This window comes from Barbus barbus, assembly GCF_936440315.1.
Source record: "Barbus barbus genome assembly, chromosome: 22".
NCBI lineage: Eukaryota > Metazoa > Chordata > Actinopteri > Cypriniformes > Cyprinidae > Barbus > Barbus barbus.
This window is the reverse complement of record NC_136750.1, coordinates 16,201,699-16,217,036: the sequence shown is the minus strand read 5'-3', so window position 1 is coordinate 16,217,036 and position 15,338 is coordinate 16,201,699. Positions and strand designations below refer to the sequence as shown.

Below are 15,338 nucleotides of genomic sequence, written 5' to 3'. Positions count from 1 at the left end.
ACAGTTGTATTGCTTAATATTTTTTGTGGATTCTTTGATAAGTTCAAAGGAGCAGCATTAGTTTGAAATCTTTTGTAACCTTATAAATATTTTAACTGTCACTTTAGATGCATCCTTGTTGTTTTATAATAGTAATAATGATAAAACCTACTGACCCCAAACTTTTGAACAGTAGTGAATGAATAGCCTATTCGTTGTAGGTACAACAAAAATGGCCTATTTAATTCTACGGATAAGAGAGAATGTTGAATTGACAAACTAAATTCTGACTTTTTTTGTGCAGTAAAAACTTGATATAACTTTATTAAAAATGACTTTTGACACTGTGAATGTACAGTAGCGTCTGCGTCTATTATAAGATTTGTGTTTGGTTTCACAGGCATGGTAGAGTTGGTTCCGTCTTCTGAAACTCTGAGGAAGATTCAAGTGGAGTACGGAGTGACGGGCTCCTTCAAGGACAAACCTCTCGCAGAGTGGCTCCGCAAGTATAACCCTGCTGAGGATGAATATGAGAAGGTATCTGGATGATTAGAAATAGCAGCTTTAGTCAAGACCAAGTTCATGTGGTTCATTGGGTTGTTGAACTTAATCAAAACTGTCTCTTGTCAGGCCTCCGAGAATTTCATCTACACCTGCGCAGGATGCTGTGTGGCCACTTACATCCTAGGCATTTGTGACCGTCACAACGATAACATCATGTTGCGCTCCACCGGCCACATGTTCCACATAGACTTTGGGAAGTTCCTGGGTCACGCACAAATGATTGGGAGTTTTAAAAGGTGAATGATGAGTGACACCATGTGAGACTGCCCAGTTTGTGCTTTTGTTTGGTTTTATTACTTTTTTTTTTCTCTCTCTGCAGGGACCGAGCACCTTTTGTCTTAACTTCTGATATGGCTTACGTCATCAATGGAGGCGAGAGACCCACTAGCCGCTTCCAGCTTTTCGTTGACCTTTGCTCTCAAGCCTACAACCTGATACGCAAACACTCCAACCTCTTCCTCAACCTGCTGTCTCTGGTATTATACAGCACTGCACTGCAAACAAAACAGTCATTTGTGTGTCATCCATAGAATCTTGTGTCATCAAGAACGGCTCTGTGTAAATGTTTTTGCCAGTATTAGATCCATGACATTAATTGCACAACCCTAATAACAGGAAGCTGTTTGCATAATTTTCTTCATTCATGACTTTTGTTGCTTTACCGTTTACTTGTTTATTGATCAACTTTATATTTGTGTGTGTTCAACACAGATGACTCAGTCAGGTTTACCTGAGCTGACTGGAGTCCAAGATCTCAAATATGTGTATGATGCTCTTCAACCTCAGACTACAGATGCAGAAGCTACCATTTTCTTCACAAGGTAAAATGTATTGTTTGTTTATTTATTTATTTATTTATTTTGCCCTCTAAATAAATTTTTTTAATACCTACCTTTTTTCTTATAGGTTAATTGAATCCAGTCTGGGCAGTGTGGCCACAAAGTTTAATTTCTTTATCCATAATCTGGCCCAGTTGCGATTCTCTGGGCTTCCCTCCAATGACGAACCAATCCTGTCATTTGCTCCCCGGACGTACACTATGAAGCAGGACGGCAGGATTCGAGATGCCTCTGTATTTTCATTTCAGAAGAGATACAATCCAGACAAGCACTATGTGAGACTAATTTTATAAATCACATATATTTGTGACCCTGGACCACAAAGTCTTAATGGTTAATTTTACGAAATTTAGATTTATACATCACCTGAAAGCTGAATATATAAGCTTTCCATTGATGTATGGTTTGTTATGATTGAGCAATATTTGGCTGAGATACAACTATTTGAAAATCTGGAATCTGGAATCTGATGGTGGAAAAAAAAATCTAAATATTGAGAAAATGGCCTTTAAAGTTGTCCAAATGAAGTTCTTAGCAATACTTAGACTTAGGTCCGCCTGTGCCGTGAGGCGCATTGGGCAGCAAGTTTCCACAAACTTGATCGATCGACTGCGATGTTTTCAGCTTCGTCCCATGAAACGTTGACTGCTTTCAGATCTTCGATAAAGGTACGTCGCCAAGTTGTTCGTGGTCGACCTTGTTTTCTCTTGCCGTGGGGTGGTTTCCACATAAGTGCGGTTCTTACGTGTCTAGAAGGTGGTTGTCGAAGGATGTGACCAGCAAATCTTAGTCGGCGTTCAGTGACGAGTGGGCGAGTGTCAGTTCGACGATAGATCTCATCATTGCTGATATGGTCTCGGTACGACACCCAGAATTCTTCACAGACATCGCTGCTGGAAGACATTAAGCCTTTGGACAATTCTCGCAGACCTCTTCCAAGTTTCCACCGCATAGATTACTGTTGGTACGACTATACTGCTGAATATACTGCTGAATAAACGCGCCTTGGTCTTGATTGAAACTTTTGTGGCTGTCCAAATGGGCTTAAGTCTTTGGAAGACTGCTGCAGCTTTGCCGATCCGACACATGACGTCATGTTCAGCATCTCCATCACTCGTCAAAAGGTTGCCCAAATAGGTGAATTTGTCCACTTCCTCAATTTGTTGTCAAGTTTGGTGGTGTTGGTGACGTATCCGACTCGCATAACCTTGGTTTTACTTGTACTTCTGCAAAGGCCTATCTTGGCTGCCTCTTGTTCCAGTCTCTTTGTCATTTCTTGGATGTTCTTCCTTGTTGTTCCAAGTAGGGCGACGTCGTCAGCAAAATCAAGGTCCGTCAGCCGTTCGGGTCCTCGCCATAGAATTCCAAATTCAGGGTGATCCATAGCTTTTTGCATGACAAAGTCAACCGCCATGAGGAAAAGGAGGGGGGACAGAATGCACCCCTGCCGCACACCAGTCTTGATGGTAAAGAAATTGGTGTTTCCTGTTTCTGTCCGAACGCAGCAGCTTGACTTGTAGTATAGGTTCCGAAAGACATTGACGAAGCGCTCGGGTATGCCAAAGTCACGAGCAATGCACCACAGCGATTCTCGGTGCACACTTTCAAACGCCTTGACAAAGTCGTTGCTGAAAATCCAAACTCTGTTTGATGATGTTCCGTAGAGTAAAGAATTGGTCATTGCAGGATTGACCACAACAAAATCCAGCTTGTTCTTCTCAAAGCTTCTTGTCAACTGCTTCTCTTAGGCGCCGTAGGACGATGCAGAATACCTTTCCAGGAACGGATAGGAGCGTGATCCATCTCCAGTTGTTGCAATCAGCGAGATTTCCTTTCTTTGGGAGTTTGATGATGACTCCTCTTCACCAATCCTCTGGGACTTGAGCTGTTGCCCACCATGTATTTAGGAGATACCTCCTTTCTCATCTGGGCTTGGGACCGGCTATGGCGGAGTTGTTCTTAGCAATGCATATTACTAATCAAAAATGAAGTTTTGATACATTTACGGTAGGAAATTTGCAAAATATCTTAATGGAACATGATCTTTACTTGGTTTTTGGTATAAAAGAAAAAACAATCATTTTGACCCTTACAATGTATTTTTGGCTATTGCTACAAATATACCCCAGTGACTTGAGACTGGTTTTGTGGTCCAGGGTCACATTTGGTTTTATTACCTCTTTGTATGTTGTATTAACAAAAATAGTTTAATATATAATAATTTTCATCCAAATTATTACAAAATCAATGATTCTTAAAGAATGTATTTTGTAAATATGCTTAGTGTCTTCCTTTCAAGGAAGAATATTTTCTTAATTTTACCTGTTTTTTGTTGGGTTTTTTTTCTCTCTTTCAGACATACGCTATACGGATCCTTAGGGAAGGTCAGAATGAGCCGCAGTTTGTCTTCCGCACCTTTGATGAGTTCCAGGAACTGCACAACAAGTTGACCATCCTTTTCCCTCTGTGGAAGTTGCCGGGGTATATGAGTTCACCTCTTGAATTGAATTTGAATTGAATTTATTTATTTGATCAGGGACAATGCACAAAAAACATTAGTCTAAAAAAGAAGAGATGTCATGTGCCAGGTTATAGCAAAAAATGCAAATTTCCACCCGCAGTCCCTGGACAGGTTGATATTATACTTACACAAATTCATAAAATATATACAAAATAATACATGGAAGCATTACTTCACTCACATCATAAAAATACCATGGTTTATCAAATTCTGAACTTTTGTGTTCCTAAGAGTCTTTTTCCCGTTTATAGATTTCCCAGTAAAATGGTGCTGGGACGTACACATATCAAGGATGTGGCATCCAAAAGGAAGGTGGAGTTGAGCAGCTATGTGCACAATCTGATGAGGAGTTCAACAGAAGTCATCCAGGTGGGTGAATTTAAATTTCACTTACACAATTGTTGCTTTAATATATTATAAAATATAATTGTAGTGATTTTTGGTTAATCTCTGGGAGTGATGAGTCAACCAATTATGTCACTCAAATGAATGTGCATAGGTTTTTAGTAACACGGTCAGAATTTTGTTCTTGAAGAGACTCTTATGTTCTACAAGTCTGCATTTTTTTTATCATAATATTCTATTTTAGTATTTTAAAATGTAATTTATTTGATTTAATGAATTTTCAGCAGCCATTACTCCAGTCTTCAGTGTCACATGATCCTTCAGAAATCATTCTCATATGCTGATTTGGTGCTCAAGAAACATTATTATTATTATCAAGCCTTAAAGAAATATCAAGATTAAAGTTAATTTTTTATAAAAAAAATTAAACCGCATTAATTTGAAATAAAAACCTTTCATAACATGTCTTTACTGTCACTTTTGATCAATTTCAGAAAAGATCTTACTGAACCTAAACTTTAGAACAGTAGTGTAATAAATGTGTCTGATTTTTTTTTTTCTTAGTGTGATCTTATCTACACTTTTTTCCACCCTATTGCGAGAGATGACAAGACTGAGGGGGTTGAAGGACTCTCTAAAACTCCAGGTATGTGTCATTTTTTGAATGTAATCTTTTCTTAATGTATTTTAAAGATTAGAGTTGAACGCACCACATTATCATGATTGCTTTCATATATTTGATGTCTGTTTGGCAGATATGCCTCCAGTGAGTCCCACCACTGGCCGCGTGGAGGGTGAGGTGAAGCTGTCAGTGTCCTACCGAAACAGCACGCTCTTCATCATGGTCATGCACATTAAAGACCTGGTAAAAAAAATATCAAAAGCACCTGTCCTCAAAGTGATCCCAGTTTCTGTTCATTCCAAAATCTCATCCGTTTTTTTTTTCCCCACAAACACAGATATCAAATGACGGTGCAGACCCAAACCCTTATGTGAAAACATACCTTCTCCCAGACCCCCACAAAACCTCCAAACGCAAAACAAAGATCGCCAGGAAAACTAGGAATCCGACATTTAATGAAATGGTAACTAAAACCTACCTATTTAACCATGCATGCTTTATTCTAAAGCTAATAAACAACTTCCTTCTCTCTTTGTTCGTAGCTGGTGTACAGTGGCTACAGTAAGGAAACCCTGAAACAAAGGGAACTTCAACTGAGCGTGCTCAGTGCAGAGTCTCTGCGAGAGAACTGCTATTTGGGTGGTATCACCCTCAGCCTTAAAGACTTTGACCTGAGCAGAGAGACTGTCAAGTGGTACAAGCTCACAATGCTGCCCTACTTTTAGATCCAACGATTCCTCCCCACCAGTCTTCCACAAAAGGTGATGTGACTGCATCCGGTGCCCTTACAGGACCACTTCAGATTCCCCCAGCATCCCTCTCTCGCTCTCTCTCTCTATGCCACTAATCAAGGTTGAGTCTTTGTTGAAAGAATCGATCCACCTATCTTGATGTGTGAATTCAACATTTGTGTTCTGTACATTTGGAACTTAAAAGGACCAAACGGCTTACTTAAAGAAGAGTTTATATATATATATATATATATATATATATATATATATATATATATATATATATATATATATATATATATATATATATATATAGAAAGATTGACACTTGTATTTTTAAAACTGCTCATTTTTACACTTTCCTTTTCTACATATGCAAATAAAAACATTAAAAGTCTGTATGGTTTTCAGCTATCAAAACAAGCACAGCAGAGTTCACTGTGCTTTTGATAATGTGCCAAATGAACTGAACAAACTCATGACCACGTCCCTTTAGGGAACAATAACAGGGTGCCTTCACACGCTCTCCTTTCATTTTCGCTCTTCTCAGTACGTTTGTGGTTTAAAAAAGGCCCTGTTTTGTAAGATAATGTAGTATGTACTTTCCATGGTGTGATCAGACTTGCTCGAGCTGTTGTTTTTTTTTTATCCACCAATGAATTTGTATAATGAACCCTCTTTAAAAAGGGAACAGCACCTGTGGCTAAAAGCTACTGCCAGAGCTCAGCTGAATCATAATCTATGAGTTTACCAGGAGGCATTTCTTTAAAAAGATGTACAAGATTGTCATCACTCACTCTGCAAATAGTGATCTGATTCGCTGTTTTATGACTGTTAAAAATACATTTTGAATATAACATGGCCAGTTATTTATTGGTTTTCTTAACCTGACCGAATCAATGTTTGCTGTAATTCTGTCTCTCTCTTAAGGAAAATTAAATTGTTTTTGAACACCTCTCTGTATAATTTTTGTTCTGAGGATAAAAATATACTTGAACCAGTAGGGGCAGGCAAGAAACATAGACTTTTTTTCCCTTTTGCACTTTAATATTTTCAGATTAGTTTGAAACGGTTTTCATTTTGTTATACAATGAGTTACTTATATTATTTTATTATTATATATTATAATTAGATTTAATATTCTTGTTATCATTGAAGATAATTTCTTGCCCTGTGATTTCCAGTGTTATTTTAATCTATATACTATTAATTATTGATATTTTGAATTAGCTTTGAATATTTAATTCTTTTTTTTTTTTTTTTTTTTTAGTTTTAAGTAATTTTATATTCTTTTGATTTTTATTTTGTTTTTATTATTAATTATATTCAACTTTTTTTCAAATTAAAGATTAAAATTATTATAGTTCTAGATCACAATAACAACACCGGTGATTTGTGGCTAAAGCTGCCATTGAGTATGTGCAAGAACACATCTTAAAGGGATAGTTTACCCAAAAAAAGAAAAGTGTCATAATTTAGGCATGTTGAGCAACTATGGTGAATTGTACTCATGTTGAATAACTCGTGCCGTGTTGTTCCAAACCTCTATGAAGTAGTAAATGGTAATCAAATCTGTTTAGTTCCCAAAATTCTTTAAATATCATATTTTGTCTTCCACAGAAGAAAATGAAGTCAAAATGTTTAAAATGATGTGGTGGTCTACACCTTTAAAGCGTTGACCCTCACACACTAATGATTTCTGCTGAGGTGTTGGCGTGATCCTCAGGGACTCTTGTGGTGTGGCCCAGGTGCGCTTTGGCATTGGCAGTCAAATTCTAAAGGCCTAAAATGCCTGACCTCAGATCAGCCAGCTTTTCTGTACCACCTAATTAAACAGACTGTTGCTGTGAGAAAGCATCTGGAGAGAAAGAGAAAGAGAAAAGCAATAAGGCCAGTGCACACATTTGTTTAGTCACCAGGGTGAGAGCTTACTGATGAAGTATGCATGATTTGACACTAGATTTTGCTCCTTGACCATCACACAGGGCTGCTGTAGATGTACATTTAGTATTTTTGGGGATGGGAAAAACAATGCAAAAGGATAGAGATGATAATGATCTTCAACTGCTTCCATTCATTTAGGCATTTGAGGTTTACTCCATGTATTTGACTTGCGACCTGTAAAGTTAGCTGCGTTGTCTGTCACAAATATTTGTACCACAGTAATGCACAGGAAAATTTATATTTAAAATGTAAAATTGTATGGGCAGCAGTTTTTATTTAAATGTATTAGGTTGCACTTTCTTCTTGAGGCCAGTTACTTACTGAAAAGTCTGTTATAGATTAAATTAATATAATATATGACCTTCTGACATATGCTTGATGTTATATCTCTTGTAATTTTCTACAGTGTTTTTTTCTAGTAGTAGAGCAATGTTCAAAATAGCATGACGCAAGAAACAGAGTAACAAGGTTTGAAATTTGCCTGAGTTTAGTGAGGCTTTATCTGAAATAATCTTATGTTTTATGCACAATTAAAACATCATGTGGGCGTGGCTTGTCGCTAAAGAGGGCGGTAGCAGTGTGAGTGACACATAAGCGATCCAATCAAAGGTCGCACTGTTGCAGCGCTGGAGATAGTTGTTTATAGTGGAGTGCTTTCTTAAGTTGGAGTGGTTTGTCACAGTCACTCGTTTATTCGGAGGTGCTGTAAACGGGACTTGGTGATCATGTGGACCTCAGCAGCTTTCGCTCGGAGTTAACGCTCACATATCTGCGAAGATGTGGTTAGCAAACTTCAAAAATCAGCCGAGAAACAACAAACCAAGGGACGAATATCAGAATACGTGACAGGGCATTGTTTGAGGATGGAGCGGACCGCGCTGCGGCGGTTTGGGGACAGCGGCATGATGCTTCTGCCCTGGACTAAACAGATCCTGACGGTGCTGTGGGAGCACCTGCGACTGCTGGTCCAGGTCATCTGCTGCACTTTGATTTCGGGTAATTCTGGTTTTACTCGTTCATATATTTGCATTGAAATGTTTTGCTATCCGAAGCCTATGCCATTGCCGATTTACATGATCTTATTTACAGTATAGATGCACTTATCTAACGTTATAATTATGATGTAAATCACTGTATAGATATATTATTCTTATAGATTACACGTGCAAACTAAAAAAATGTCAAATGAAAAAGTGCTGTTGGTCAATTAATTTGCATTTGAACACTTTTGAGACAAGATTTGCATATTTATTTATTTACATTCATCCGAAACGAAACGTATTTTCTTTAGAGGAGGGTGACAAACGTTGAATGAAAACAACATTAATAGTAATGCAATACTGCATTTTAAACCAAAAAACTCAGGGATGTAGAGTTTTTGTTTATTAAAATATAATTAGGAATATTTATTATAATTGAGTATTTATTACATTTTTCCTGACTAATATATTTGTATTATATTTATACTATTTTTATCATTAATATTTAATTTGATTATTTATTAAATTATTATTATTATTATTATTATACACGCATACATATTATTATTATTATTATTATTATTATTATTATTTACTTATTTATTTTGTAATGAGAAGGGACAAAAATTTAACATTTAAATATTATGGATAATTCTATCAGTATTTTAACATTTTATTATTTATTAAAACGCATTAATCTAGCTTAATCTGTCTGTCTGTCTGTCTGTCTGTCTGTCTGTCTGTCCATTTATCCATCCATCCTAATATACATTTCTATTATTAATTATGAGAAAGACCTCTATTTATGGCCTTTGGTAATTTTAGTAACTCTTTGTTTGGTCCCCAGTTTTCCAGATGTTCAGGTTTGAAGTCCACCTGAGAATTACAGACGAGACAGGGCAACACATTCAGCACATGACAAGTGGATCAGGAGACCCTTCTGACAGTTTCCTGCTCTCATCCTTGTTTGAAAACAACAAAAACATAGTGGTTGGGGGTTCCAATCCACTTTCAAAATTCGGCAGGGACCCATTCGACGTCAGCTCCCACTCCAGAGCTGTCCTGTCCAGTCTGGTCAGCGATGAACTCTGTTGCTCCTTGGTGGATGACCTTGTGTCCCACGCAACAGAGTGTCTCAATGACAGTGAAGACCTCTATATTGGAGATCACTCCATGTGGAAACATGGATACGACTGGACCATATTAGGAGGATCAGAGAGGAAATGCAGAGAGAACACCTGCACGTTTACTGCACATGTGTCTGGGTTTTCTGCAAAAGAGTTTGTAAAGCATCAGAAGCCCATCGGTGATCCTGATTCATGTAGTTCATCTACAGAGGATGTTCAAGCTCCATGTCAAGTGCAGTCAGTCGGTCAATTCTCAGACAGCGAGTTCAGCTGGGGAAGCACAGACAGCTCTTGTTTTGAAGGAGAACGAGAGGAAAATGAGAAACTCTGGGACCTTCTGACCAGCTCGACGGATCCATATCACCCTCTACACTTCACGGCATGTTTGTCCAGTGCGGTTCCAGAAAAAAGCAAAACACAGGTGGTTTTGAAGGCTGAAAGTCCCAGTTTATCACAGTCCACTGCATCTACAGGCTCCGACTCTTCCAAACCAGGTTCTGAAGATGAAGAAGAAGAGGCCTTATGGAGATCCCTCTCTCAGAATGATGACCCATATCACCCATTGAATTTCAGAGCCCCTCTTCAAAGCTCATCAGTACCTTCAAAACATGATTTGCCCAGTGACAACACACAAAATAAAACGGATAGACTCTTAAAATCTTCAAGACTCTCAAAGCCGCTGTTACCGCCAAGTAAAGTTGCTCGCCATTGCTGCCACAAATTACCAGTTGAGACATTATCAGTGGTGCCATGGAGAAGACATGTTGGACTGACTGCTCTTCAGGGCAACCAAAGGAAATGTCCCAAATCTAAGAAGGTAATCATCAGTCTTAAAAGAATAGTTAACCAAAAAATTTAAATTTTGTCATCATTTAATTACCCTCATGTCATTCGTTCTTGTTGAACAAAAAAAGACGTTTTGAAGAACCAAACAGTTGTTGGTCCCCATTGACGTCCATAGTAGGGAAAGAAATACAATGGAAGTCAATGGAGACCATCAACTGTTTGATTACCGGCACTCTTCAAAATATCTTCTTTTATGTTCAACATAAGAAAGAAACTCATACAGGTTTAGATCGACATGAGAGTGAGTAAATTATGACAAAAATGTTTTAATCTCTTTAAGGTGCGGTCATTTCGATTTCTCCACACAGATTTCGCAACAGGTTCAAGTTGCTCACTCAAACTTGCCAAGCTGACCAACAGAAAGCTACTTGGTTTGAAAGTGATTTTATGAAGCTGTGCTTCATAAATCACACCACTATTGACCATTTTGCCTGCAAAATCTTGCCAAAAATTAGATAATCTGACCGCACCTTTATGGCACTTATGTCAACTGTCAATCATTGCTTGCTAACAGCATGTTGCTAATGTTTTCCAGGTGAAATTTTCTCCTATCGTACAAGTCCACAAGATGCAAGCTTGGTCCTTTGCTTTTCAAGCATCTCGTAAGGGACCGTGGGAGGAGTTTGCACGGGACAGAGACCGTTTCCGAAAGAGAATCAATGAAACTGAGAAGGCCATTGGCTACTGTTTTAGTTTGTCACACAGGGAAAAGCTGTGGGCCTATAAGGACAGAGTACGGAAGTAACCAGCCCTTGATCTGCAAAAATTGGTTTCTGATTGTAATTATTGATCTTATAGTTCCCAGGCCAGCCTCTAGACTGTTATATTGGCTTAAATTGACATTTATACCTCAATGCTGTGTCCCAACACACATTGTACCTTGACTGCTTCTGAATGTTACTACTGCTGTTGCTACTGATTTGTTGTTTTTTGCTATGCCTTACAGACTCTTCAGTGCGACTGATCACACACATTTAACACATTGTTGATATGTTGGAGTACTAGACTAGTGTTATTTTATTTAAAGAGATAGTTCTCCTAAAAATGAATATTCTACCAACATTTACCCTCATGCCATTGCCAATTCCAAAACATTTTGTGTTTCGCATGAAAAAATAAGACTTTTTGAAAAAAATGTCATGGTGTTTTTTCATATACAATGAAAATCAGAGGGTCCAGTGTTGTTTTGGAACCCACTGACTTTCATTGTATGGACAAAATAGGTCAGTAAAAATCGTTTCTAAAAGTTCAGTAATGATTCTTCAAAACAAAAAATAGCTCAGTAATAATTCTTCAAAATATCTCCTCTTGTATTTCACAAAAGAAAGAAAGTCACACAGGTTTGGAATGATGTGAGGAAGAGTAAAAGATAACAATTTTCATTTTTGGGTAAATTATGGTGTGAAAATAGGCTGCTTTTTTATTGTTCGTTATGTTGATGAAAATGCAAAAAAAAAAAAAAAGATGCGACAAGACCAAGTTACAATGCACCTCAATGTTTACATTTTTCTATATATATATATATTTGTTCAAATACACTACTGTGAAAACGTTTGCAGTCAGTAAGATTTTTCATACTATTATTCTTAATACTTTTAATTAATACTTTTATTCAGCAAGGACACATTCAAACGCATCGGTTTCTTCAAAAGAAGCAAAATTTTCAACAATGATAATATTAAGAAATGTTTCTTGAGTATATAATATTTCACAATATTACGGTTTAACTGAATTTTGACCAAATTAATGCAGCCTTGTTGAGCATAAAAACTTCTTTTAAAAACATTTAAAAAATCTTACATACTCCAAACTTTTGAGCAGTAGTGAATATGTAAATTACATCCAAAACCATATGTCCGACAAAAACAGATGCTGTTATAAGATGTTTAGTACATTTGACTTCACTGATCGTTGCAGTTTTTGCGTGAGAATAAGTTAAATGACAGCAATTTTTTTTTTTTTATGTTTTATACTCTATTACTCTTCAAATGTTCTATTATCACATTCTGCATTTGTTGAATGTATAGTTTCCTTGCACACTGTGTCCTGGCTCATTTGTTTTGGTTCATCTTACTGGTTCATTGTGTCTCAGACTCGTATCGTAGAGGTACAGAACTCCTGCGAGACCGTCATGTGCAGCCCCTGTAAGAGAGGGTTAAAAACAAAGCGTGATGAAACTCTCTCCCTTGAGGAGAAATCAATTAGCATCTCCCCTCGACACAGCTGCAACACAAGCTTGCATGGTGCAAAGACAAGCAATCGTTTACGCAATCTTTCATGCTGTGACAACAGACTGCAGGTCTAATTTAATGGTGCTTTGTCCTGGAGTTAATTAGATTGCATTTCAGACATTTATTGATAACGTAAAGGTGGACACATGCTATTATGAAAGTGTTTAACACTATATTAGCAATAGCTGACTGGTTGTACTTTAAGTTTTTCTTGTTGAAACAGTGCCAGTTTGAAAGCAACAGATCTGAGAGCAGTTTGAGGAAGGGTTGGTAGCTGTACGCATGATGGTAGTTGCATGTGGCGCTGCTATGGTGTCTTCTTCCTCTCCTAAGGTGCCTTCACCCAGATGACCTTGGTCTCTAGGCAACCAAGCACAGCACTATTTGGCAATGAGAGGATTGCATATGATTGCAGCAGGGGCTGGTGTGTTGTGGGAGGGCAGCCAGCATGGCCCCAGCCTCTATTACTCATCCTGGAGAGTCCAAAGCTTGAGAAGGGGGATCTCTGGAGTCACAATTACAAAGCACTGCCTGCCTGATGCAATAGAGCAGTCAGCAGCCACAGTGTGTGAGACAAAAAAAAAACACAGGTAATGAAACATCTCATGTTGCAGAGAGAAATTTGTGCTTGATTGGTTATTACATAGTCATTTTTAAATAGTACTGAATGTCAATAATGTGCACGGTCAGTGTACATTAAGTGGTTAAAAATATGCTTTTCTGTAAAAATATTCAAATCAGATGCAGCAGCTTCACAGAGTCATTTTGTGAATGTGAGTGAGAGGCAACATGAATCCTTTTTTGGAGATAGCAAATTGATCATTTCTTTGGAGACTATTTATTTTGCTGCCTTGTGTCAAACTCCTTTAAACTGCTTTTTTTATTTTTATTTTTATTTTTTATTATTACATCAATCTACACTCCATATGCCATACTGACAAAGCAAAAAAATGATTTGTGACAACTTTGCAAATTTATTAAAAATAAAAAACTGAAATCAGTACATTGCATAAGTATTCATACCCATAACTCAGTATTTAGTCGAAACACCTTTACAGCAAATCTTTTGGGGTATGATACAACAAGCTTTGCACATCTGCATTCTTCTCCTCGCCTCTCAAGCTCTGTCACCTTGGATGGGGGCCGACGGATATTTTCAGGTCTCCCCAGAAACATTTGATTGGGTTCATGCCAAGGCTGTGGGTGGGCCACTCAAGGACATTCACAGAGTTGTCCATCGCCACTCCTGCTGTGTGCTGAGGGTCATTGTCCTGTTGGAAGGTGAACCTTCTGCCCAGTCTGAGGTTCTGAATGCCATCTCAATATTTTAGTGCGCTGAGCTTTCCTTCTACTCTTATGAGTCCCCCAGTCCCAGCCGCTGAAAAACACTACCATTGCACGAGGCTGCTACCTACACACTTTACTGTTGATGCTACTGTGCAGGTGATGAGCAGTCCTTGATTTTCACCATACATGATGCTTGGAATTGAGGTTCTTCAGACCAGAGAATCTTGTTTCTCACAGTCTGAAAGTCCTTTAGGTGCTTTTTTTGTGTGTTTTCATGTGTCTTCACTGAAGAGAGGATTGAGTCTGGCCACACCAGCATTAAGCCCAGATCGGTGGAGTGTTGCAGTGATGTTTGTCCTTCTGCAAGTTTCTTCTATCTTCATATATGATCATGGAGCTCAACTAGATTGACCATCAGCTTCTTGATCACCAGTCTAACCAAAGCTATTCTTCATCACTTGCTCAGTTTGACCAGTAGGCCAGCTCTAGAACGAGTTCTGATTGTTCCAAAAGTCTTCCATTATGGATAATGATTTTTTTTCTGAAATCCTCCCCAGATCTGTGGCTTGACACAATCCTGTCTCTGAGCTATACAGGCAGTTCTTGGTTTTTCCTCTGATATGCATTTTCAGCTGTTAGACCTTTTATTGGGAGGTGTGTGCCTTTCCTAATCACACCCATTCAATTGAATTTGCCACAGGTTAACAGGTTAAAAGGGTTTGAATAGGGTTTGAATCATTCTTTAGCTACTCATCAATAAAATCAGACTGCCATCAAAATCAAACCAGATTGCTAAAAGCTGTTTTATACCCGAGAATGATTGATATAGGCAAATTCAGTGTAGCCCGCATACATTGATTTCTTGAAATTAGTTTTTGCAACAGCAGCTATCTTTATGTTTACACAGGCTGTTACATGAACTCATGTGGCATAAATGAAGTAACTACAGCATACAGCTTAACCACCTCTCTTCAATGGTTATCTGTATGTGCATGTCAACCATCACAGGGCGGCACCATTGAGCATATGTTGTAGCTTATCCTTCCTCATTATATTCAGTAAAGACCTCTGCTTCCAGGCCACAACACAATTATATATATTTTTTCATAATCTGAATCAATTAATTAATTAATAAAAAAAAATAAAAAAAATAGATGTAAAATAAATATATTTATTTGTAGATATATGGCCTAGCCAGATTGTAAGTAAAATATAAAACTAAAAAGTTTTTTTTTTTAAATATATAAAAAAAAAAAATTTAAGCATTGAAAAAAAAAAACCCTGAAAACATATCATGCGAGAGAGAGAGTCCGACGAGAACA

At 37.7% G+C, this 15,338-nt stretch overlaps 2 protein-coding genes across 2 annotated transcripts in view; both read left to right on the top strand.

Annotated features, from left to right (window-relative positions):
* LOC306888581 (phosphatidylinositol 4-phosphate 3-kinase C2 domain-containing subunit alpha-like) overlaps positions 1 to 5,595 on the top strand; it is a gene marked incomplete at its 3' end in the record, with an annotated part of 37,549 nt that extends 31,954 nt beyond the window's left edge. The window contains exons 23-33 of the mRNA XM_079447002.1: positions 380 to 516; positions 610 to 779; positions 863 to 1,019; positions 1,255 to 1,364; positions 1,450 to 1,657; positions 3,739 to 3,863; positions 4,155 to 4,272; positions 4,813 to 4,894; positions 5,004 to 5,113; positions 5,208 to 5,333; positions 5,413 to 5,595. Coding sequence (XP_079303128.1) covers positions 380 to 516; positions 610 to 779; positions 863 to 1,019; positions 1,255 to 1,364; positions 1,450 to 1,657; positions 3,739 to 3,863; positions 4,155 to 4,272; positions 4,813 to 4,894; positions 5,004 to 5,113; positions 5,208 to 5,333; positions 5,413 to 5,595 — 1,526 coding nt within the window. The remainder of the gene's footprint in view (positions 1 to 379; positions 517 to 609; positions 780 to 862; positions 1,020 to 1,254; positions 1,365 to 1,449; positions 1,658 to 3,738; positions 3,864 to 4,154; positions 4,273 to 4,812; positions 4,895 to 5,003; positions 5,114 to 5,207; positions 5,334 to 5,412) is intronic.
* A 2,551-nt stretch (positions 5,596 to 8,146) lies between these two features.
* Positions 8,147 to 12,535, top strand: LOC306888167 (protein phosphatase 1 regulatory subunit 15B-like). The gene is made up of 3 exons (XM_079446330.1): positions 8,147 to 8,541; positions 9,373 to 10,469; positions 11,034 to 12,535. The coding sequence occupies exons 1-3, from the start codon at positions 8,409 to 8,411 to the stop codon at positions 11,241 to 11,243; spliced, it is 1,440 nt and encodes a 479-aa protein (XP_079302456.1). The 5' UTR covers positions 8,147 to 8,408; the 3' UTR covers positions 11,244 to 12,535.
* Positions 12,536 to 15,338: the final 2,803 nt, after the last annotated feature.